Source organism: Podarcis erhardii, assembly GCF_964252035.2.
Source record: "Podarcis erhardii genome assembly, chromosome: 13".
Taxonomy (NCBI): Eukaryota; Metazoa; Chordata; class Lepidosauria; order Squamata; family Lacertidae; genus Podarcis; species Podarcis erhardii.
The window spans coordinates 786,487-809,220 of record NC_138502.1 but is presented as its reverse complement, the minus strand read 5'-3'; the positions used below and the strand labels follow the sequence as shown (position 1 = coordinate 809,220).

The following is a 22,734-nucleotide window of genomic DNA, read 5'->3' as shown; positions in this document are numbered from 1 at the left end:
GCTGAGCTTAGCGGCCCTACTCCCAAGAAAGTTTATGGAATTGTCGTGTTGCGAGGGCTCCCCAGGGGTCATCCAGCCCAACCCGCTGCAATGTATGAAAAACTGCTAAAGAATCCCCGGTTTTTTAAGCCTCCAGTGAAGGAGACGTTATCTACAAGGCTGCAGGATCTGACCCATCCCGAGCCCGATCCAGCAAGGCTCCCTCGCGCAAATCCCGTTTTATTTCAGAGCTGGATCAGGCCCCAGGTTAATGCGTGTGCGCCTCGCGTGCGAAAATAAAAGCAACAACACCCCAGTGAGAGAGAGAGAGACCTGCCGGGACCTGGGGAGTCGACGCCTTTTGCAAAAGTGCGCGCATCTCTGCTTCGCAAGCCAGCGCGCATCTCCGGAGACCCCGCGGGCGCTAGGACCGCGCCGCCTCCTCCCGCCGGCTGCAGCTGGGTATAAATGCAGGGTAGGCGGGCATGTGGGTCTGTTTGCAGTTTGCATGAGGATAAACCAGCCTGGGAGGGAGCCCGAAGTGGGGGGGCCCGCAGGAGCCTTCCTGGGCCCGCGCCGCGCTGCGTAACGGGCGCGCCCAGCCTCTCCAAATCCCTGGCAGCCTCCGCAGACCCGGGAGCGGAGTTAAAGACCCCAGACGTCGAGGCGGAGGAGGAGGAGGAGGTCCTGGTTTCTTTGCTGCAAGAAGGAAGAGAAAGGAGAGGCACGTGGTCGGTGTGCGGGGAAGAGGCGCAGGATCATCCTTGCAGCTTGCCAGAGGGGAGCGCCCCCCCAAAAGCCCCTTGCAACCGACCAGCTGCAGCCCTTCGGGGCGCGGAGGCAAGAGGCGGGAGGCTTGCAAGCCGCGGCCAGGTTAATGGCAGCTGCGCCTTTGCAGCAAGAGGTTTAATTGCGATTTAAAAGGAGAGGAAGGTGCGTTTGGGCACGCGCCTGTGTGTTTGCGGGTGGAGAGAGAGAGATGGGGGGGGGTGGACATCCCTGGTTTGGTAAACCCCGCACCCCTCCCCAGCCCTTTTTATAAAATTTGTTTTTCCTGCTTGGCTCAAGGCGGCTGCAGAAGCGACTCGCAAGTTGTTGTTGTTTTTTGGCCGCCCTACATTTTTCTCCTCCTCGGCTGGTTTTTCTTGCAGATCTTGGGTGACCATTGGAGCGCGCGCGCGCCCCTCCTCTCTCTCTCTCTCTCTCTCTCTCTCTCCTGGAAAAAGGTTTGGGAGCGAATCGGAGGCTTGACTTGTTTATTTATTTAAAAGCCAGCTGCGTTTTCTGCGCTTGAAAAGCCAGCTTTCCCTATTCCCCCCCCCCCCGCTCTTGCAAAACACTTGGCAAAAATAAAAAAAAAGTCGCCCCTCTCCGCGCATGTGTGTCAAACTGGCCAATTCTGCCCCCCCCCCGCGCGCCCGCCTTTCACCCAGTTTTGTCGTTTCGGAATGCATTCCTCGAGAAGTCTCATCTTGCAGGTTTAAAGGCGACTTTTATTTTCTGTTCACGTGTATATGTGTCACTTGGGTAAGGGAGTCGCCGTATGTGTTCTCTGGGGTCCCTCAGCCCTGTTATCAACCGCTCCTGTTTTCCTTGCTTTAGGGCTCAGAGCCGCCTCTAACACGGTGGTTCCAACACCTACCGTAATTTTTATTCAGTGGAAGAAAATATTTTTTTTGTTTTGTTTTCTGCATTAGAGAAAGGGGCATGCAGAAATTTGCAAACTTGCACTAAGCTCTGAAGTTTGCCACACAATCCCAAATTTTGCCAACGATTGCGGTTGACATTTTTTCCCTTTGGAGCAGATGTTCCCTGTTAAAGTTCCCTTTCGATTTGCAGATTTGGGATGATGCAAAAACCCCTCTGGAAGTTCTCTGTTGGGCTGGGGGGGGTGCCTAGAAAGCACATTAAAATGTTCTCCCCCCATGGCAAACCCAGGTTAATGAGAGACCCATAAACATTCCTCTTGGCCAGTCAAGGGACCACATGACCTGATTCCATTCCTTCCGTATTACCATCCCATTAATAATAATAATAATAATGGCAACTGAAAGACTTTTTTTGCAATGAATCCATCCCCCCCCCTTTTCTTTTAGGGTTGGGAGTTTGAGCGCAAACATTTTTTATTTTATTTAGCAGCTGCTACGTCCAGAGAGCGCCACACTCGCCCGCACTTGCCATGGAAAAAACTGCGATGATTTATTTTCCCTTGCCTGCTCTCTTCACATGTGATTTTTATTAGAATCAAACTGCAAGCGGTAGCTTTTGCAAAAAGAAAAAAAAAAGGAGACTTTGTCTGCTGGAAAAGGATTCTCCTTCCAAGGCAAACAAGGGGTTTTTTTTTGGCGTGGGGGAAAAAGATCATTGCAAAAACTGTCCAGGTTACAAACACGATTTCGGCATCTGGCTGTTCGTTTTCCCCCTTCTTTTTTGTAACTCTGCAACTTGGAAGAACTTGGCTGACACACTCATGGAGGGAGGTGTGTATGTTTTCATTCTAGAAAGGAGAAATGAACTAAATCTCACACCTGGAGGGAGTTGGTGACACCTGAGCCTGAGAGAAGGGAAGCTGTTCTGTGCCAACCTGGCGGGCGGATGGGTCCTGGAAGCGATTCGCTGAGGCTCTTTCCGATTTGCAAGGGATGAATGACGGCTGCTCCTGGGATGTGAGCCTTCCTCCTCTCTCCGAACAGCTTCAGAAGGACCTTTTGCTCTTCCCGTCGCGCGACACCCCTGAAAAGTGGTCTCTTGCTGCTTACACGGGCATGTAGCCGGGCTCCCCCTCCTCATTTCTTCGCAGATTGGCCAGCCACTCTTTGTTCGGTGCCACCTTTGTGCCCTGGGGTCCTCTGGGTGTGGCTTGCCTTGTCCCTGGCACCCAAACTGGCCTCTGTGTGTATAACGTGCTCGAAATCTGGTACTCAGGGCATCACACTGGATGTTCCTGTGCCATCTGTTGCTTTAGCGAGAGTCTGCCCTGTTCATTCCCCCCTCCCGGGCCTTGGCATGCGCTGGGCAAAGGGCTTCTAGAGTCCCCGCGGCCATGGACCCCTCCACTGCCGACGCTGCCTTCTCGGACGTCCACCTGTGTGGTTACCTGCGCAAGCAGAAGTCCCACCGCCGTCGCTTCTTCGTCCTGCGGCGTGGCAGCGAGCGAGGCCCCGCTCGCCTGGAGTACTACGAGAACGAGAAGAAGTTCCGGGCGGGGGGCCTCTGCACGCGCCCCAAAAGGACTTACCTGCTAGCCAGCGCCCTCAACGTCAACAAGCGGGCGGACGCCCGGCACAGGCACCTCATCGTGCTCTACGGGCGCGACGGCACCTTCGGGGTGGCAGCCGAGGACGCGGAACAGCAGCAAGCGTGGTACGCGGCGCTGGTAGAGCTGCACTCCAAGGGTGAGTGGGAAGGGGGGGTCCACGTTGGCAGGGGGGGTGGCATGAGAGCATCTCTGGTGGCATGGCGTGGTGAGGAGTTGCTGTGCCCCTGACCCATGCCACTCAGCCTGGCCTGCGCTGGGGGGAATTCCGGCATGTGACCCGTGGAGTTAAACTCTGGAACTCCCTGCTGCAGGATTTGAACGGTCAGTGGCTACTCTTGAGTTCCTCTCGTGCTCAGATCCTGCTTGCTGGTTTCTCACAGGCAATTTTTCAGCCACTGTGGGGACAGTCTATCTTGATTCTTAATTATAAGGGGCATTTGGCTACTGTGCAAACAGGATCCCCAACTAAGTGAACTCTCCTTATTTTCTTGGAGTATCTTCATCCTTTTAAGCCAAACACGTCTTGGGGGCGGTGTTCTCAGGTAATAATAATAATAATAATAATAATAATAAATTAATAATAAAGGGTCTGGTGACTTCTGTTTCAGTGTATCTGAAGAAGTGTGCATGCACACGAAAGCTCATACCAAGAACTAACTTAGTTGGTCTTTAAGGTCCTACTGGAAGGAATTTTTTTATTTTGTTTTGACTATGGCAGACCAACACGGCTACCTATCTGTAATAATAAATTTATTATTTATACCCCGCCCATCTGGCTAGGTCTCCCCAGCCACCCTGGCCGGCTTCCATAAAAGTATTAAAATACAGTGGTCTGTTAAACATTAAAAGCTTCCCTGAACAGGGCTGCCTTCAGATGTCTTCTAAAAGTCTGGTAGTTGTTTTTCTCTCTGACATCTGGTGGGAGGGTGTTCCACAGGGCGGGCGCCACCACCGAGAAGGCCCTCTGCCTGGTTCCCTGTAACTTGGCTTCTTGCAGGGAGGGAACCGCTAGAAGGCTCTTGGAGTTGGACCGCTGTATCCGGGCTGAAGGATGGGGGGGAGACGCTCCTTCAGATATACTGGACCGAGGCCGTTTAGGGCTTTCAAGGTCAGCACCAACACTTTGAATTGTGCCTGGAAACGTCCTGGGAGCCAGTGTAGGTCTTTCAAGACCAGTGTTATGTGGTCTCAGCGGCTGCTCCCGGTCCCCAGTCTAGCTCAGGACTGGTCCACACTGGTGGCAGCAGTGGCTCTCCAGGGATTGACCCTAAAACCTCAATTCCCCACCAGAAGCGTGGCTTACTTACACGAGCGATGCAATAGGAAACTATATGGCGCAAGCCATCAGCCCACCTAGCTCAATACTGACTGGCAGTCTTTCCCCTCCCCTCCCTGGAGATTGAACCTTCTGCATGCCAGGCAGGTGTCCCGCCACTGAGCCGCAAACCTTTCCTCTCCAGGCCCGTTGGTGCATTTACCGCAGTACTGCCTACACAGGCGGGCAGCAGCTCTCTCTGGTTTTGGGTAGACCCATACCGGATGATAACTGCCCGGGGTTGAACTGGGAGCCTTCTGCATGAGTGGCAGAGGCTATACCCTGCTGAGCTATGGAGGCTCTACTCCCCGAAGCTACCTTCAGTCTGTTTCTTCCCGCAAGCCCACGTTTGCGACCCAAGGGGGGCTCTTCCAGGGCCACCAGCAGAGGCGTGTCTTTGTTTTCCGACCCTTTAAACTGGCGATTCCGCCGACGCAGCGGGTTGGACTAGAGGACCTTTGGGAACCCCTTCCAAATCTATGGTTTTGTGATTTCCCCCAGGGGTTCCTGGAGGGGCAGTTTTGTTCCACAAAAACTGGTGGTGACGGAGCTTCTGTGCGGCACGTGACCTTCTGCATCTTAATTCAGATGCCCAGGCCAGCTTTCCTCAACCTGGGTGCCCTCCAGATGTTTCGGAGAGACAGTGTGGCGTAGTGGTTAGAGTGCTGGACCTAGGACCGGGGAGAGGCCAGGGTGTGGCCCAGGGGGGCAGTCACTCGCTCTTAGGCTAGCCTACATCACAGGGTGGTTGTTTCGAGGCTGAAATGGGGTGGGCAGGTATGTACGGGATATAAATGTGATAAATCAATTTATTTGCATGCAGAAGGTTCCCAGTTTGATACCGGGAGGGCTGGGAAAGACACACACCTCTTGCCTGGGGGTCTACCTTTCTCGCTTCCAGGTGGGAGCAGGTGACAGGGCTAGAGACACGGGGTGCATTGCAGTGGGAATGGGCTGGATGGCCCCGGGGGGTCCCTCTCACCTGCACAGTACTGGCATTAAACGAGTCTCCTAGCCCAAGATCAGGGCAGAGACCCTGATGGTCCTCAGAGGTCCTTTGAGCCCATTTCACAGATGGGCAAGCACAAACACATCCTCTGCAGGCCACAGGGTTCGACTAGATGGCCGCTGGCGGACTCCTACCCACCCTGTAATGCCGCCACCCCCCATTTTGTTGTGCTCTGATCCAGCCTGGTTCCCTCTAGCTTTTTTGGACGGCAACTCCCATCAGCCCCAGCCTGCAAGAGGGTCCCAGGTTAGGGGAAGGCTGCTCTAACCATTGCTCTTTGCTCCCCTTGCGTGATTCCTGGGCCTCTGCATAACCTTTTTTGTTTACCCCCTGCTAATTAACCAAGCTATTTATTTCCTCCTTGCTCCCAGGGTCTTGTTGCTCTGCAGGGGCTGTTCGTTGGTCTGGGCCAGGGAGGCTGCCAGCCAGTGTAGACAATATCAAGCTAGATGGATCTAGAATCTGTCTCAGCCCCAGCTCCCTATGTCCTCACTTAATCCAGAACAATGAGGGACAGAGCCTTGATTTGTTCCTAGGGTGCTTGGCTGCACACCTGCTTGGCATGCAGAAGGCCCCATGGTTCATTTCCTGGGGGAGACAGACCCCTCTGCCTAAAACCCTGGAGAGCTGCTGCCGGCCAGTGTCTGCAATATTGCGCTAGGGGGGAACTCGAGTGTCTGGCTGGGCAAGGGCTGTAGTTCAGTAGCAGAGCGCTTGCTAGACCTGCAGAAGGTTGCAGGATTCAGTCCTGCAGTACACCCACCTTGGCGAGGTGCAAGCGCAGCTGCCAGCCAGTGCATGCAATATTGAGCTACCCATGGCTCTCTTGACCTGTCTCGGGATAATGGCGTCCCTCTCCTCCCCCTGGCTCAAGGCTGCCTTGGGAGCAAAGGTTTCCCCGGGACCTTTGGGCTAGATCTCTGCAGCCCAGCCAGCCGTACCCTGGCCCAGAAGCCTCCAGGCGTGGCGTGTGGGGCCGGCTTGCCAGGGAGGAGGGAACTGGCTGTGAGCAAACCTTGGAACTGGGTCAGGAGCGCTGGCCTCGGTGGGTGTGAGCCTGCCCCGAACTTTGCTCCCGATGGGGCGAACAGGGGTGTCACCCAAAACCTTCTCCCCTTGCAAGAATTCTTCTGGGTGCAAGCTGTACTTCCTTCCAAAACCTTTCCCCTTTTCCAATTTTGCAGCTTGCGGTGTTGGAGATGTATGTTTGTGTGCGCAGCTGGTATGCGCCGCCTGGTACATAATGTTCTCTCTCTCCTCTCCCCCCCCAAATACTATTCCTTGGGGGGGGGGGAGAAGGCTGATTTTCCTGGGAGAGAGAGAGAGAGTCAGGCCCCAGGACTCCTGGGTTCTCCTGGCACACAGGGAGTTCGGGGTCCAGACCAGCAGTTCCCTTTTTCTTTTTCTTTTTCTTTTTCTTTTTTGGTGGGGGGGGGGGCCAGGGAGCTACCCCCTCACACACACCTTGCTCCCACAACCCTGATCTCGGCGCCCCTTGCAGAAAACCCATTATCCTGAGCGGTGCTTTTTGCACTTGGCCCGAGAAGGAAGCGAATGATAAAACTCAAAAGCGGCAATGGGTAACTGTGCATTTATTAAAAAACCAGCGTGATTTAATCGGCCAGGCGAAAGGGCGCGAGCGCGACCCAGCTGCAGCCGGCTTTCCGAAGCCTGGTGGTCATTTTTTTTTTTTTTAAATCATTAGTTTTTTTAATATATCATTTCCAGCAGCAATTAAACATACTTTTACATCTTGCACGGTTTTTTTCCGACTTCCATCAATCTGAAAATTTCCCAATCTATTCACTTCGTATACATTTCTTACATTTAAATCTCATAACTAATATCTCTGCTCTTTCTCTACTTTGCAATGTTTCATATATATTTCTCTGTACGAAACTCTAGCGTGATTTCTTGACTACAGTTGCTCTTCAAATAGTTGGTATATATCTTCTGTGAATCTCTGGTCCCGCAGGTTTCGAACCCTTCCTGTCGTTTTATCCAATTCCTGCGGAGTCCATTAATCGAAGCCTGGTGGTCGTTTGCAATGTCTGCTGCGACTGCTGCTTTCCGGGGGGGGGGGGTTGGGCTAGATGAGCTTTGGGTGCCCCTTCTGACTCTGCACTCCTCGGATTTTACACCTCCTTTGGCACCCCCCTATTTAATCCTGTTGTCCCCGCCCCCCCCTACTTTGGGAACGGGGGGGGGTCCTGTGATTCACAGCTGGACCTGCAACACCTCTCTCTGAGCATCTTCTGTCCTCCCCCCCCCTCGACTTTTCCCCCGAACTGTTTAGCTTAAACATTTGCTCTCTCCCGAACCCCGGAGTTAACCTCAGGTTGGTGGGGGGGGGGCGGCTTTGAATTATCCTGCCACAATCTCCCCGGCAACCGGTCTGTCTCCTTCCTTTCCAGGTGACTTGCGCACGGCGGTTGTTGCCAGGGCGCCCGGCTGTTTTTGGGTCTGTTTACCCGTTTCTCTTTCCATCCGCCCACTGCCTTCACCTTCTGTGCCCCCCACCCATTGTCGTCGTCGTCGTCGTCCTCCTCCCCCCCCCAGCCCACTGAATAACCAAAGCACTCCTTGCCACATGGCCAGATCCTTTCGGCCAGTCTGGGTGGGGTGTGCAGGGTTTCCTGGGGGGTCCGAGTGCGAGAGCAACTCTCGGCTTCCAGCAGCTGACCCCAATTGTGGAGGGCAGGGCATAGCCCCCGTTGCTTAGTCACCATCAACAGCTCTATCCTCCTCTGTGAATTTGTCCCGTCCTCTAGGTTGCTGGTCACGCCTGCTTCCTGTGGCAGGCAGTTCCACAGTCCAACTGTGTGCTTCCTTTTCTCTGCCCAGGGTCAGTGCATCTTGCTTTTAACCAGAAGGTTGGTAGTTTGCGGCCACCCAGGGACGGCTGCGGACTGGATTCCTGCCTTGCTGGAGGGGGTTGTGCTAGATGACCCTCAGGGACCCCTTCCAACTTGCAGGTCTATGATTCGTTGGAGGTTTCTAAGCAGAGGTGGAATGGCTGTCTGTCCGGGATTCGACTGCAGTGCCTCTGCTCATTCCCACCTGCCCTGGACCTGGACTGTCCCCCGCTACTATGAGCTGGGATATGAGACCCTGCATATCAGGGATGTGGGTTTGATCCCCACGTTGGGTGAAAAATGCCTGTGTTGCAGCGGGTTGGACTAGATGACCCTTGGAACCTGTTCCAGCTCTACAATTCTGTGGTTGTCCTGAACCCTCCTCCAACACTCAGCTTGGTTGGTGTGCCTTCTGAGTTATGAGAGAAGAACTTCCCTATGCACCGTCATGTATGCTTTAGTTGAGATTACTGCCTTGCAGGGAGTTGGCCAAAAGACCTTCAGAGGTACTTTCCCCCTGTACAATTACAGTGGTGCCCCGCAAGACGAATGCCTCGCAAGACGAAAAACCCGCTAGACGAAAGGGTTTTCCGTTTTTCGAGGTGCTTCGCAAGACGAATTTCCCTATGGGCTTACTTCGCAAGACGAAAACATCTTGCGAGTCTTGCAATTTTTTCCGCTCCCCCCCCCCTTTTCCTAAGCCGCTAATAGCGCTAAGCCGCTAATAGGGGTCCTTCGCAAGACGAAAAAAAACGCAAGACGAAGAGACTCGCAGAACGAATTATTTTCGTCTTGCGAGGCACCACTGTATTTCTTTGCAGAATCATAGAAGTGCTGGGAGGGGGCCCTCAAAGGTCATCCAGCCCAACCCCATGCAAGGCAGGAATTGCAGCTGATTCAACGGCCTCCTTCTCACTCGCCTTTTCCTCTCTCTCTCTCTTGTTCCCGCCCTTGCAGGAAATGCGCCCCTCGGCCGCGATTCTGCCTCCTCCCCCCGCCCGCCCTTCAAGGAGGTCTGGCAGGTGAGCCTGCGCCCCCGGGGCCTGGGCCACACACGCAACTTGGCCGGCGTCTACCTCCTCTGCCTGACGGATAAGACCATCGACTTTGTCCGGCTGAACTCGGACGTGGCCGCCGTGGTCCTGCAGCTGCTCAGCGTCCGCCGCTGCGGCCACTCCGAGAACTACTTTTTCATGGAGGTGGGGCGCTCGGCCGCCACGGGGCCCGGCGAGTTGTGGATGCAGGTGGAGGACCTGGTGGTGGCGCAGAACATGCACGAGACCATCCTGGAGGCCATGAAGGCGCTGAGTGATGACTTCCGGGTCCGTGCGAAGAGCCAGCCCCTGGCCTCCACGCCCATCTCGGTGCCGCCCCGGCGGCAGCACCCGGGGAACCCTCCGGCCGGTCAGGGCAGCTTCCTCTGGCGCCCGCGCCCGGAAAGCACTCCTTGCCTTCCCCACGTGCCTGGGGCGCAGAAGGTGCCTGGGCCACGGAAGCCGAGTTCCCTGAGCGACTACAGCGCCGTCTCGTCCGACGAAGGCGGCTCCAGCCCGGGCGAGTGCCGTCCTGCCGGGACGCCCGACCCCCTGGCCTACCTGCTGGTGGGAGGCGAGCTAGACTACGTCACCATGGGCAAGAGGGCATCGCCAGACAGCGCCTCGTTGGCACGGTGGGCGGCGGCAGCGGAAGCCAACAAGCGGTCCTCTCTGCCCCTGGTGGCCCTGGAGAAGGAGGGTCTACCGCGGAGGAAGCCGTCCGCTGTCTCCGCCAGCTACCCGGAAGGCCTCAACCTCCGCGGCTCCGACCCTGGCTACATGGCCATGCTGCCTGGCGTGCCCACCGAGGACCGCGGTTATGTGCCCATGGCGCCGGGCAGTGCCTCCCCGTCCCGCGAGCGAGGAGGCTACATGCTGATGTCTCCCAGCGGCGGCAGCTCCCCGGACGGGACGGCCCGGTGGGCGAAATCGCCCGGCGGAGGTGACTATATGGATATGTCGTCCGCCAGTCACTCGGCTTCCAGCACCCCGCCGGAACGCAGCCCTCTGCCCGGCGGCGCCCCCTTCTTCTCCCTGCCCCGCTCCTTCAAGCACGTCCCGGGGGCCGCGCTGCGCCCTTTTGACCCCCGCCACCTCTCCGGGTCCTCGTCCACCAGCTCCGACAGCCTGGAGGAGGCGGGCGGACACCCCCGGACCCTCTTCGCCTGCCGGGAAGCGGCAGCGCCACCCCGCAGCCCTGGCGAGTACGTCAGCATCGAGTTCGGGTCCTGGGTGGCCACAGACTACATCAACATGTCGGCCGGGGCTGCGCCGGAGGGACTTGCCCAGCCACCGCCGGCCGACAACTATGCCGAGATGGCGCCCGGGACCCGGCTGGTATGTGCCCGCTCTCAAGGGAGGAGGCGGCACTGCTCAGAGACGTTCCCCGAGGCGGAGAGGAATGGGGTGGAGCCCCCGGCTGGAGAGGCACAAGTCGAGCCAGGCCTGAACTACATCGACTTGGACCTGGCGAATGAGGCGGCGCCTGTCCTGCGGCTGCCAGCGGTGCCCGCCCCAGCTGGCGTGATCCACAGCTATGCCAGCATCGACTTCCACCGCTCTGGGGAGCTTCGGGGGCAGAAGGCGAGCTCAGAGGGGGCAGGTGAGTGGTGGTGGCAGGAAGGCCGGGCAGGTACCTGGTTTTGAACAACATGTCTGTATCACCATCTGAACATCGCAGTAGTACCTCGGGTTAAAGACGCTTCAGGTTACAGACTCCGCTAACCCTGAAATAGTACCTCAGGATAAGAACTTTGCTTTAGGATGAGAACAGAAATTGTGCTCTGGCAGCGCACAGGAGGCCCCATTAGCTAAAGTGGTGCTTCAGGTTAAGAACTGACCTCCGGAACGAATTAAGTACGTAACCAGAGGTACCACTGTACAGTCATACCTCGGGATGAATACGCTTCAGGTTGAGCATTTTTGGGTTGCGCTCCACGGTGACCTGGAAGTAACGGAATGCATTACTTCTGGGTTTCGCCGCTCACGCATGCGCAGACGCTCAAAATGATATCATGTGCGGAAGCGGCAAAACGTGCAGTCGCATGTTAGGTTTGCTGCAGGATGTGAACGGGGCTCCGGAACGGATCCCGTTCGCATCCAGAGGTACCACTGTACAGCGGTACCTTGGTTCTCAAACTTTATCCGTTCCAGAAGTCTGTTCCAAAACCAAAGCGTTCCAAAACCAAGGCGTGCTTTCCCATAGAAAGTAATGCACAACAGATTAATCCATTCCAGACTTTTAAAAAACAACCCCTAAGACAGCAGTTTAACATGAATTTTACTATCTAACGAGACCATTGAGCCATAAAAGTGAAAGCAATAAACAATTTACTGTACTATAAAATAAATAAGGCAGTGTTGTGATGATAAAAATTAAACAAAAATTCTTACCTGCACTGATGATAGTCATTGTTCTGCAGTCATGGAATCAATCAATCAGTAGCTGAATTGGGTTCCACACAGTCACAAAAACAAATTAACCCAAAAAGCCTCAAAATCAAAAACGCAAAATAAGTAGCGAAAACCAAAGTGCTGCCAAACTTAGTCCATCCGGGAAGTCCATTTGATTTCCGAAATGTTCGAAAACCAAGGCAGGCGCCCGGGAAACAATATCCGACAGCCGCATTAGATGTTCGGCTTCCGAAATTTTTTTGAAAACTGGAACACTTCCGGGTTCTCAGTGTTTGGGAACCAGCAAGGCGTTTGAGAACCGAGGTAGCACTGTATCGCAATGTCTTAAATAAGGACAGAGCTACATAGAGACATTTGCTGTCATCACGGTTTCCCCCACTTTTTGCAAAACACACAAACATCATGATTTGCAATATATCTCCAGATCAAATATTAGGAAACTGCTATCATATACTGACCTGAAACCAGTTTTGGAGGATATACAGTGTTGCCTCGCAAGACGAAATTAATCCGTTCCGCGATTCTCTTCGTCTAGCGGTTTTTTCGTCTTGCGAAGCAAGCCCATTGACAGCTTAGCAGATTAGCGCTATTAGCGGTTTAGCGGCTTTTAGCGATCAGCTGAGAAGTGGCTTATCAGCGGATCAGCGGCTTAGGAAAAGGGCGAAAAAAGCGAAAAAAACCCGCGGGAACTCGCAAGATTTTTTCGTCTTGCGAAGCAACCCCATAGGGAAATTCGTTTAGCGAAGCGCCTCCAAAACGGAAAACCCTTTCGTCTAGCGGGTTTTCCGTCTTGCGAGGCGTTCGTCTTGCGGGGCAACACTGTATGTCGCGCAGCCCTGACACACATCATGATTCGTGCTATATTGCAAGGTCAAAAACTAGGAAACCGATATAAAGATGTGGACTTCAAACTGGTTTGGGGCGATCTATTGATACGTCACGCAGCCGTTCTCTGCAGCGTGGCGGAGAGGATTCTTGGGTCGGGGGGGGGGGGCGAGGACGGCCTCGTCTGTTTAAAGTTCGGCCGTTCCGTTTCATTATTTGTTCAATTTGCCTACGTTTCGGGGCAGTTCACAGCATAAAAACACATAGGTAAAAACACGAAACACGTAATAAAACTGGGAATGAAGACACAAACCAATCAACGCCCCTGGCCGCAAAGGATTCTGGGAGTCGCGGTTTCTGAAAGATCCTGGGGGTTTTGAGGAGACTCGCGTAATCCCCTCGCAAACCTACAATTCCTCTTCCCAGGGAACCTCAGGAATGAGAATACGGGTCTCCTCTTGGCACCCTGAACGAACTACAATTCCCAGGATGCACCCTGGACGAACTACAATTCCCAGGATTCTCTGGGGGGGGGGGAAGCCGCGTCTGCTTAAAGCTGTGTGATTCTGCTTTAAAGGCGTGGTGCGGAGGAGGCATTTAAACAGAGGTTGGGTGGCCACCTGTCACGAGATTCGTCGGCTGCGATTTCTGCATCTCAGGGGGCGGGTTGGACTAGATGGCCCCTGGGTGACCCCTTCCAACTTTACAATTCAGCGATTCTCCGAAACCTGTTGCCAGGGAGAGGCTCTCCTTTCGTTGGCTGCTCCTCTGCCGGGTAAATAGGCAGGCTTTTCACGGAAGCATTTACTAGGGGCTGTTAAAAGTCTATTCCTAGCCTGACGGGATTGAGAAACATGCAGTGATTTTTTGGGTTAGGGAGAGAAAGGTCATTGCTGCTCCTAGCTTGGAAGCTCTCCGTGTCCCTAGAGCTGGAGGCAGGCGCTTCTCCTTTGACACGGTGGCTTGGGGGTCCAATAATAATAATAATAATAATAATAATAATAAATTTATACCCTGCCCATCTGGCTGAGTTTTCCCAGCCACTCTGGGCGGCTTTCAACAGAATATTAAAATACAATAATTATTAAACATTAAAAGGTTCCCTGAGCCTTCAGGTGTCTTCTAAAAGTTTGGTAGTTATTTTTCTCCTTGACATCTGGTGGGAGGGTGTTCCACAGGGCGGGAGCCACCACTGAGAAGGCCCTCTGCCTGGTTCCCTGTAGCTTGGCTTCTCGCAGGGAGGGAACCGCCAGAAGGCGGAGCTGGACCTCAGTTTCTGGGCAGAATAATGGGGGTGGAGACGCTCCTTCAGGTCTACTGGGCTTTGAGGCCATTTAGGGCTTTCAAGGTCAGCACCAACACTTTAAATTATGCTTGGAAATGTCCTGGGAGCCAATGTAGGTCTTTCAAGACCAGTGGTATGTGGTCTCCCAGTCCCCAGTCTGGCTGCCGCATTCTGGATTAATTGTATTTCCGGGTCACCTTCAAAGGTAGCCCCACATAGAGCACATTGCAGTAGTCCAAACGGGAGATAACCCGAGCATGCACCACTCTGGCCAGACAGTCCGTGGGCAGGTAGGGTCTCATCCTGCGTACCAGATGGAGCTGGTAGACAGCTGCCCTGGACACAGAACTGACCTGCACCTCCATGGACAGCGGTGAGTCCAGAATGACTCCCAGACTGCGCACCTGGTCCTTCAGGGGGACAGTTGCCCCATTCAGGACCAGGGAGCCCTCCACACCTGCCCGCCCCCTGTCCCCCAAAACAGTACTTCTGTCTTGTCAGGATTCAACCTCAATCCATTAGCCGCCATCCATCCTCCAACCGCCTCCAGACACTCACACAGGACCTTCACCGCCTTCACTGGTTCTGATTTGAAAGAGAGGTAGAGCTGGGTTATCATCCGCATATTGATGAACACCCAGCCCAAACCCCCTGATGATCTCTCCCAGCAGCTGCATGTAGATGTTAAAAAGCATGGGGGAGAGGAGGGAACCCCGAGGCACCCCCCTTGGCTAGCTCGGGGCCGTAGAACTGCTGGAAGGGGACCCCACCCCAAGAAGGGTCATCCAGACCAACCCCCTTTTCGGAGAAAGGAGTCACAGCTACAGAACCGCTGGTGATGTGGGTCCCCCCAACCTCTTGCTTAAAACCTCCAGCGAAGGAGATTCTGCCCCATAGAATTGGAGGTTGAAAGGGTCCCATCGCAGGTACGGTGCTTCCGGTGCAGCTAGGTATTTTTTAAAAATCGCAGTCTTCCTGATTTCTCTCAAAGCATTCTATATATTCAGAGAAGCGGCGCTGCTTCCGGCTGAGCGGAGCCACTCCGGCTAGTAGCATAGCTGTCAACTTTCCCCTTTTCTTTCGAGGAATCCTATTCGGAATAAGGGAATTTACCTTAGAAAAAGGGAAACGTTGACAGCTTTGCTAGTAGCCATCGAGAGCCCTCTCCTCTTCCTCCTCCATGGGTTTGTCCCATCCTCTTTGGAAGCCCCCCAGGTCAGTGGCTGTCACTGTTTCCAGTGGACATGAGTTCCATAGGTCAGCCACGTGCTTTCTTTCATCTTCCCAACATTTTTTCTTTTTCCTTTTGCAGACATGCATTTTAATAAGTAATAAAGAGCAGATGTCGTTAACAATCACCTCTGAAATCTCATTAATAATAATAATAATTTATTTTTATCCCAGCCATAGCCGGGCTCAGGGCAGCTAACATCATGAAACTAACACAGTATACAAAGAACATAAGAACATAAAAACAGGCAGTCAATTAATTAAAATTTATAAAAGGCATGGCTCTGTAGAGAAAACCTCTGAAATATATTTACTGAGTAAAATTCCGTCTTGATCACCCATTGGGGTTTTTACTGTACCCCCCCTCCTGAAAATAAATGCAGAGAAATCTACCAATTAAACAATGAGAAACTGATAACAACAACATATTATTATTATTATTATTATTATTATTATTATTAATTTTATTTATACCCCGCCCATTTGGCTGGGTTTCCCCAGCCACTCTGGGCAGCCTCCAACAAAACACTAAAATACAATAACCTAATAAACATTAAAAGCTTCCCTAAACAGGGCTGCCTTCAGCCATTATCCTTCATCCTCCCCAACTGAAATATCTCTCCCCCCCCCCCCATCTTCCAACATTCAGCTGTGTGGGATGCTCACGAGTTCGAATCTTACAAGAGAGAGGGCAGAAAACGCCCATCCCATTTCTCTCTGCCGGGCATAATTTTGCAAACTTCTACCATGCCACCATTTGTTCGCCTCTTCTCCTTTAAGCATTTTCTGGGAATTTCGGGAAATTTTGGGAAACAGGCTAGCATCTCCCCTACTCTGCCCAGCGAGGAAAAACGTCGGCTTTGGCTTCTTCCTTAACCACGGTGATTTCCACACCTCCCTGCGAGGCCTGGGGCATGTTTGCTTTGCCTTATCAGCCGCCTACCTGGCGGCGCACCTGCCGCGAGGCTCACCTGGTGGCACAACGCGGTCCGGAATTACTCCTGGCGACTCACCCAGGTGTCTCTTGCCAGTTCGTGGCCCCTGCGCTCTCCTCGTTGGGGGGGGGGGAGGAGAGGGACGTCATTTATCCCGAGGCAGGCCAACAGAACTGTGGGTAGCTCAATATTGCAGACACAGGCTGGCAGCAGGGGCAGCACCTCGCCAGCAGTGCAGGACTGAATCCTGCAACCTTCTGCAGGTCTAGCAAGTGCTCTGCTGCTGAACTGCAGCCCTTGCCCAGCCAGACACTTGGGTTCCCCCTAGCGCAATATTGCAGACACTGGCCGGCAGCAGCAGCAGCAGCTATCCAAGGTTTCAGGCAGGGGGTAGCTGGAAATGCTGTCGGGAAATGAAGCATGGGGCCTTCTGCATGCCAAGCAGGTGTGCAGCCAAGTTTAGCTCTCCATTTGGGCTGAGCTAGGGGCACAGCAGTTCTGCATGTTCATTTGTTCAATTGCAAATTAGATCCCCTCTTTTTCCCACCCCGGGGAGCTCAAGTAGGGGCAGAAATTTGTAAACTTAAAAGGCACGGATGGAAGAAAGTATTCCTCCCTCCCGTGCGGCACTCGAACTCGTGAGCATCTCACAAAACCTGAACGGGCAGATAAAAAAGAACCACGCCGTTAACCTGCGGAACTCCCTGCCACAGCAAGCAGCCCTGACCAGCAGCCCAGATGGCTTTAGAAGACAAATTTGTGGAGGTGCTGGAAGCTGCAGAGAGGAGAGAGGGGGTCTTGTGTTCAAATCCTTATTCCAGGCTTCCCACGGACCACTGCGGGACCAGAGGGGCCGTTGGACTAATGCAGCAGGCTCTTAGTATGCGGTCCTCTCCCCCCTCATTTAATCCCCACAACAACCCTGTGAGGTGGGCTAGTTGGGCAGGGGCCACCCAGTGAACTTCCTGGATGAGGGGCACGATTTGAACCCTGGTCTCTCCCAGGTTCTGGTCCGGCGCTCTAACCACTGCACCACCGCTGCCTCTGGCATTGCAAACAGTGGAGTTGGCCGTGGGTTGAAAAATCTTGGCCGGCCTCCTTCCCCATCTTCATTTCAGGTCTCTAATTTGGAGAGGTGATTTCCCAGCTGTGAATGCTTAAGGTTTAAATTTAAGGCCACCTTGGCAGGGCCAAGATCCCTGGACAGAATTAGGGTGGGGGTCTCTCCTCAGATGACCGGCAGAAGCATTTGGGCTTCAGAGATTGGAGTGGGGAAAACCATGCAGGAATAGCACAAAAAGAGGCGTTTTCTTCCCTCTCTGAGGCCTTTGTGCTCTGCTTAGCATGTGGAACTCCCCGACACATGATGTGGGGCTTGTTCACTTGCTTTAGGGGCTTTTAAAGGTGACTTAGCCCAATCCCGTGGGCCTCTACCCAGGTCTGCTGATTGCCACAACAGATTGATTGATTGATTAATTAATAATTATAAATTAATTGCCTTTGTATTACTTCCTGCTTCAGAGGCGGCCCGCCATAGAATGACAGTTGCCTGGGAGAAATAAGGAGTGGTTAGAATGGGGGACAGGGCTGTTGCCCTGTCGGCCTAATAATAATAATAATAATAATAATAATAATAATAATAATAATATATTCCATTTATATACTGCGCTTTATCAAAAGATCCCAGGTCGGTGTACAACATTAAGAACACATTTTGCAGTGTGCCGTAATAAAAAGCATAACCGCATAATAATAAAACATAGTGCACATAATGCAGCTTAATAATAAAATAATAAAAATAACAGTCCCCCGCCACCCCGCTCTAACAGGCCATAGATTATTTCATGGCCAAAGGCCATTGAAGAGGGGGAAAAAAAAGTTCCCAACTTTTTTTATTGGTTTTCACAACATTATAAACAAACATATAAGACAAACAAACATAAATCATAGCCTTACTGAAAATTACACTTATTAACATTAAGTGACTTCCTCGCTTCCCCTTGGTTGAATTTCGTTGCATGTCCTTTTAACAGTTTTCCAAATCCCAATTCTTATAAAATTTAACTTAAACATTAACATCCTTAGATCTTCACACTGTGAAATTAAACATATTAATTCATCCCTTTACATAAATAAAATCCTAAGCCAATTAGGTATCCGCAAGCTGTTTTCAGTTAATTTAACTTAACACATTTAACAAAGTAATCATTAAATTTAATCCACTCTTCCTGATACTCTTCCTCCTTCTGGTCGCGGACTCTTCCGGTTAGGTCATCTAGCTCCGAAAAATCCATCATCTTCATCTGCCATTCTTCTGAAGAGAAATGTTTTTGCCTGCTGTCTAAATATAGACAGCCTCTCTGTGGAGAGCATGGGAGCCACCACTGAAAAGGCCCTGTTCTCTTGTTGCTGCCCTCTGGGGTGGAGGGGATGTAGAAGAGTGCAGGATCCGGGGTGCTACATATGGGGAGAGGAGGTCCTTAAGTTATTGAGACCCTGAACCATGTCAGGCTTTAATCACCCAACCCCATATTTCCCCCCCCCCCACCTCTCCAGAGACATAATACAAACCCTTTCCTGCTTTTAAGAGAGCGGTGTCAGTTCTTAGATTTCTTCAACAGCCTGCAGGATCAGACCAAAGGGGTCCCCTCTAGACCAGCACCCTGTTCTCACAGCGGCCACAACCAGATGCCCATCAGGGGAGAGCCTGAAATCAGGATTCGAACACAAGACCGGCACTCTCCCCTCCTGTCGTTTCCAGGAACAACTATTCGGAAGCATCGCTGCCTCAAATTGTGAAGTGCAGAGTGTGGCCATCGCGGCCGGCGGCTATCGATAGCCCTCCCCTCTATGAATTTGCCCAGTCCTCTTTTACAAACAGTCCTGTGGGAGGGAGTTCCGTAGTCCATGCGAAAAAGTACTTTTATCTGTCCGAAATCTCCCATCGTTCGTCGGCTGTCCCCTCCTGCCCCCACCAGATTATTTCCAGAGCGCTCTACACCCTGGGATCTCCCTGCCAGCCCACAAAGGAGCAAGCCCCACTTTTTTAGCCTCGGTTTTCCCCAGCTGCGAAATGGGCGCGTCCTGAGAGCCCATTGCGGTAAGTGTGAGTTTCGTAGGTGGCTGCCCCCCCCTTCCCCAAGGGTGGGGGCTGCACTCTAGGAAAGGGAGAAACCTGTTTGCATGCTGCCCCCCCCCCCCCCCCGGTTTTGGGGGCTTGAAGAGAAGACGTTCTTCCCCAGCTCCCCAAATCCTCACCTGCCCTGTTAAAATTCCTCTCTATATTTATCAGCTTCCTCCGACAGCTGAGGCCGCCTTGCCGTCCCTGGAGAGCGGGGGGGGGGGCAAGTTCCTCCTCCGCTGCTCCTCTCTCTCCCCCCCCCCCAATTCTTTCCTTCCTTCCATTCTTTCCTTCTTGTCTTCATGGCGAGGGGCACAGTTTCTGCACACCCCTCTCCATCCTCTGCCATGCTGCCAAAGCTCAAGGCCCAGGGGAAACCAGGGGCGGAGCAAGGCCTGCGAGGGGTGGGGCCTTGGAGAGGGTCCCGAGGGCCACATAGAGAGGCCCGGGGGCCACATCCAGCATGCAGGCCACCATGGATCCAGGGCTGCCCTTCTTTTCCTCTAAGCTATTTCCCACTTGTTCCTTTTTTGGGATGTGCCACAAAAGCTAGCTAGCTTCCTTCCTTCCTTCCTTCCTTCCTTCCTTCCTTCCTTCCTTCCTTCCTTCCTTTTTCTTCCTTTATCTTCCTTTTCCTTCTTTATCTCTTTCTTTCTTTCTTTCTTTCTTTCTTTCTTTCTTTCTTCCTCCCTCCCTCCCTCCCTCCCTCCCTCCGTCATACCCCTGATTGCGAACGCGATCCGTGCAGGAGGCACGTTCACAACCCGCGGCCTGAAGTGTTACGTCTGCGCGCGCACGTGATGGGATTCAGTGCTTCTGCGCATGACATCATTTTGCGCTTCTATGCATTCGCGAGCGCCGAAACCTGGAAGTAACCCATTCCGGTAATTCCGGGTTCAGCGCAGTCCGCAACCCAAAAATGCGCTAGCTGCAGTGTTCGTAACCCAAGGTATGACTGTATTTCATCTTCCTTCCTTCCTTCCTTCCTTCCTTCCTTCCTTCCTTCCTTCCTTCCTTTTCATTCCTTCCTTCATCTTCCTCCCTCCCTCCCTCCCTCCCTCCCCCTTCCTTCCTTCCTTCCTTCCTTCCTTCCTTCCTTCCTTCCTTCCTTTCCCTCCCTCCCTCCCTCCCTCCTATTTCCTATTTCTTTCTTCTGTTCTTTTTCTTTATCTCTTCCTTCCTTCCTTTATCTTCCTTTATCCTCCTTTTCCTTCCTTCATCGTCCTTCCTCTTTCTTTCTTTCTTTCTTTCTTTCTTTCTTTCTTTCTTTCCTCTTCCCCTCCCTCCCTCCCTCTTATTTCATATTCCTTCCCTTCTTTTCCTTCCTTCATCTTCCTCCCTCCCTCCCTCCCCCTTCCTTCCTTCCTTCCTTCCTTTCCCTCCCTCCCTCCCTCCCTCCCTCCTATTTCCTATTCGTTCCCTTCTTTTCCTTCCTTCATCTTCCTCCCTCCCTCCCTCCCCCTTCCTTCCTTCCTTCCTTCCTTCCTTCCTTCCTTTCCCTCCCTCCCTCCTATTTCCTATTCCTTCCCTTCTTTTCCTTCCTTCCCACCATCTCTTCTTCCAGCCCCCCCTCGCTGTCTCTCACCCCCCAGTTTGCATCCTTAAACTTCATCCCCTGCGATGGTGACAGGAGTACAAGATAGAAGTTGATGACATTACGCAACGGACAGAGAAAGGTCTCCCCACAAAACGAGAATTTTTGGGCAGCCAGCAAAGCTGCGTTTGGGGAGATTGAGGGCAGAGAAAAGAAAACCCCCTCTTCACGCAGCACAGAGTTAGACTGTGGAACTCCCTGCCACAGCAGGCAGGGATTGGCCACAAAAGAGGACTGGACAAATCCATGGAGGAGGAGGAGGAGAGGGCTGCCAGTGGCCAGGAGTTCGAATCCTGCTTGCGAGTTTCCCAGTTGAGACCGGAGGGGGCCCCGATCCTGAAGACTCCTAGGTTCTGAGGCTCTTTTAAGCAGACCTGGCCCTCACAATGCAGGGCGTTCTGGTTTTCATTTTTTAATGACACTGGGAACTTGTTCCCAATCCGTCGGGCCCAGACTATAATTTTCATACCAGGGAGAGCTTTGCTGCGGTCTCATCCTGGCTCACACGCACAACTCCCTCCCCCCCTCTTTTTCTTTTAGTATTTTCCTTTTTTATTCGTTGCTCAGAAACTTGGCTTCTTGCTGGACGAGAGACGTGGTTATGGGGACAACGCTCTCCCTTACGGAGATTTGGGGGGGGTGTCTTGTGGGACTGGGTTTGGAAAAGCGGATTAAGAATTAAGGACAGTACTTATACCCCAGCCAGATGGGTGGGGTATAACTAATAAATTATTATTATTATTATTATTATTATTATTATTATTATTATTATTATTTCTAATTGCCCTGTGGCTGCTGGGTTGCGCCTTGCGCTCTTGAGCCGGGGTCTCTTCTAAGGCCCCCTCTGCCAACGGGAAGGAAGGGATGGGGCCCCTCTGAGCACGTGCAAAGTATCGGGGGGGGGGGAAGCTGACCAGGAGGAATAATAATTCCCCTTAAACCTCTTTTTCGCCCATCTCTGGTTTCCTTTTTTTGGTTGACCTGCTGCCTGAAACAGATTTATTTTTTCTCTCTCATTTCAGATTCCTGATTCCGCCAACAAGGAAGATAACACAAACCGACCTCCCTTGTCACCAACATCATTTTTCACGGTGGTTGGGTTTTTTTGCACTATAGCAATATTGGCTTCTTTAATTTTCCACCCCTCGGCCGCAGTTCTTTGGACGTAAAGTGCCTTTTTTGGGGGTGTTTACCCCCCCTTCCCCATGGGAGAACTCTGGAATTGTGCCCTAATCTGCTTGCCACCAAAGATCTGTATGTGTCTGTGTTTGTTGGCGTGTGTGTTGGGGTTTTTTGGGGGGAGGGGGATGTTTGTTTGGCCACCTCTATAAGTCTGGGAAACGAATTGCCCAATTCGATTCTGCAAGGTGGAGTTTCCCAACCTGGCGCCCTCCCTGTGAGTTATAGCGCAAAGCCATGGGAGGAATGGGAAGAACGCACCCCCCAGAACTTATCTGCTTAACTTCGGAAATACGCGCCTGTCGCCGCCCCCCCCCCTTGCAAAAAGAAATGCTAAAGGGTACTGCTTTTTTTGCTTCAGAGGGAGCTGCCTTGAACCCGTGTCTCGCCTCCGTGTCGTTTGTGGCCTAACGCCCCACCCGACTCAAGTGCCTGCGCCCTCCTGTGAAGACCCCCCCCCCAAATCGCTGCAGCAGTTCGCAGAGAGAGGGAATATTTTGGGGTTCCCCAAAACTCCCCTGGGCCCGTCTCGTAATGCCTCGCACTTCTTTGCTGTTGGGAACTGACGGCATTATTTGCTTCTCTCGTATTTGGAAATAAAAGAGATTTTCAGAACTGGGAAACGGAGGTGTGGGGTGAATTCTGAGGAGGCGATGGGGGTGTCTTGCCCCTTTTGGAGCCAGGGTGGGTTGGAGCGGG

General features: G+C 52.7%; 1 protein-coding gene across 3 annotated transcripts; it reads left to right on the top strand.

Annotated features, from left to right (window-relative positions):
• Nucleotides 1-391: 391 nt before the first annotated feature.
• On the top strand, nucleotides 392-22,658 carry LOC309326737 (insulin receptor substrate 1-like). 3 transcript variants are annotated; one of them, XM_081835696.1, is made up of 4 exons: nucleotides 392-707; nucleotides 2,485-3,374; nucleotides 9,375-11,054; nucleotides 21,879-22,658. In XM_081835696.1, the coding sequence occupies exons 2-4, from the start codon at nucleotides 3,023-3,025 to the stop codon at nucleotides 21,884-21,886; spliced, it is 2,040 nt and encodes a 679-aa protein (XP_081691822.1). In that variant the 5' UTR covers nucleotides 392-707; nucleotides 2,485-3,022; the 3' UTR covers nucleotides 21,887-22,658. The 3 variants fall into 3 exon arrangements, with proteins under 3 accessions (XP_081691822.1, XP_081691821.1, XP_081691820.1); XM_081835695.1 differs by lacking the exon at nucleotides 392-707 and adding an exon at nucleotides 832-852 and having other exon boundaries at nucleotides 2,481-3,374; XM_081835694.1 differs by lacking the exon at nucleotides 392-707 and adding an exon at nucleotides 832-912 and having other exon boundaries at nucleotides 2,481-3,374.
• Nucleotides 22,659-22,734: the final 76 nt, after the last annotated feature.

Coding starts and splice junctions, on each gene's coding strand:
- LOC309326737 (XM_081835696.1), top strand. CDS start 3,023: ATGGACCCCTCCACTGCCGACGCTGCCTTCTCGGACGTCCACCTGTGT. Junction 3,375..9,374: donor GGTAGAGCTGCACTCCAAGG/GTGAGTGGGAAG, acceptor CCGCCCTTGCAG/GAAATGCGCCCCTCGGCCGC.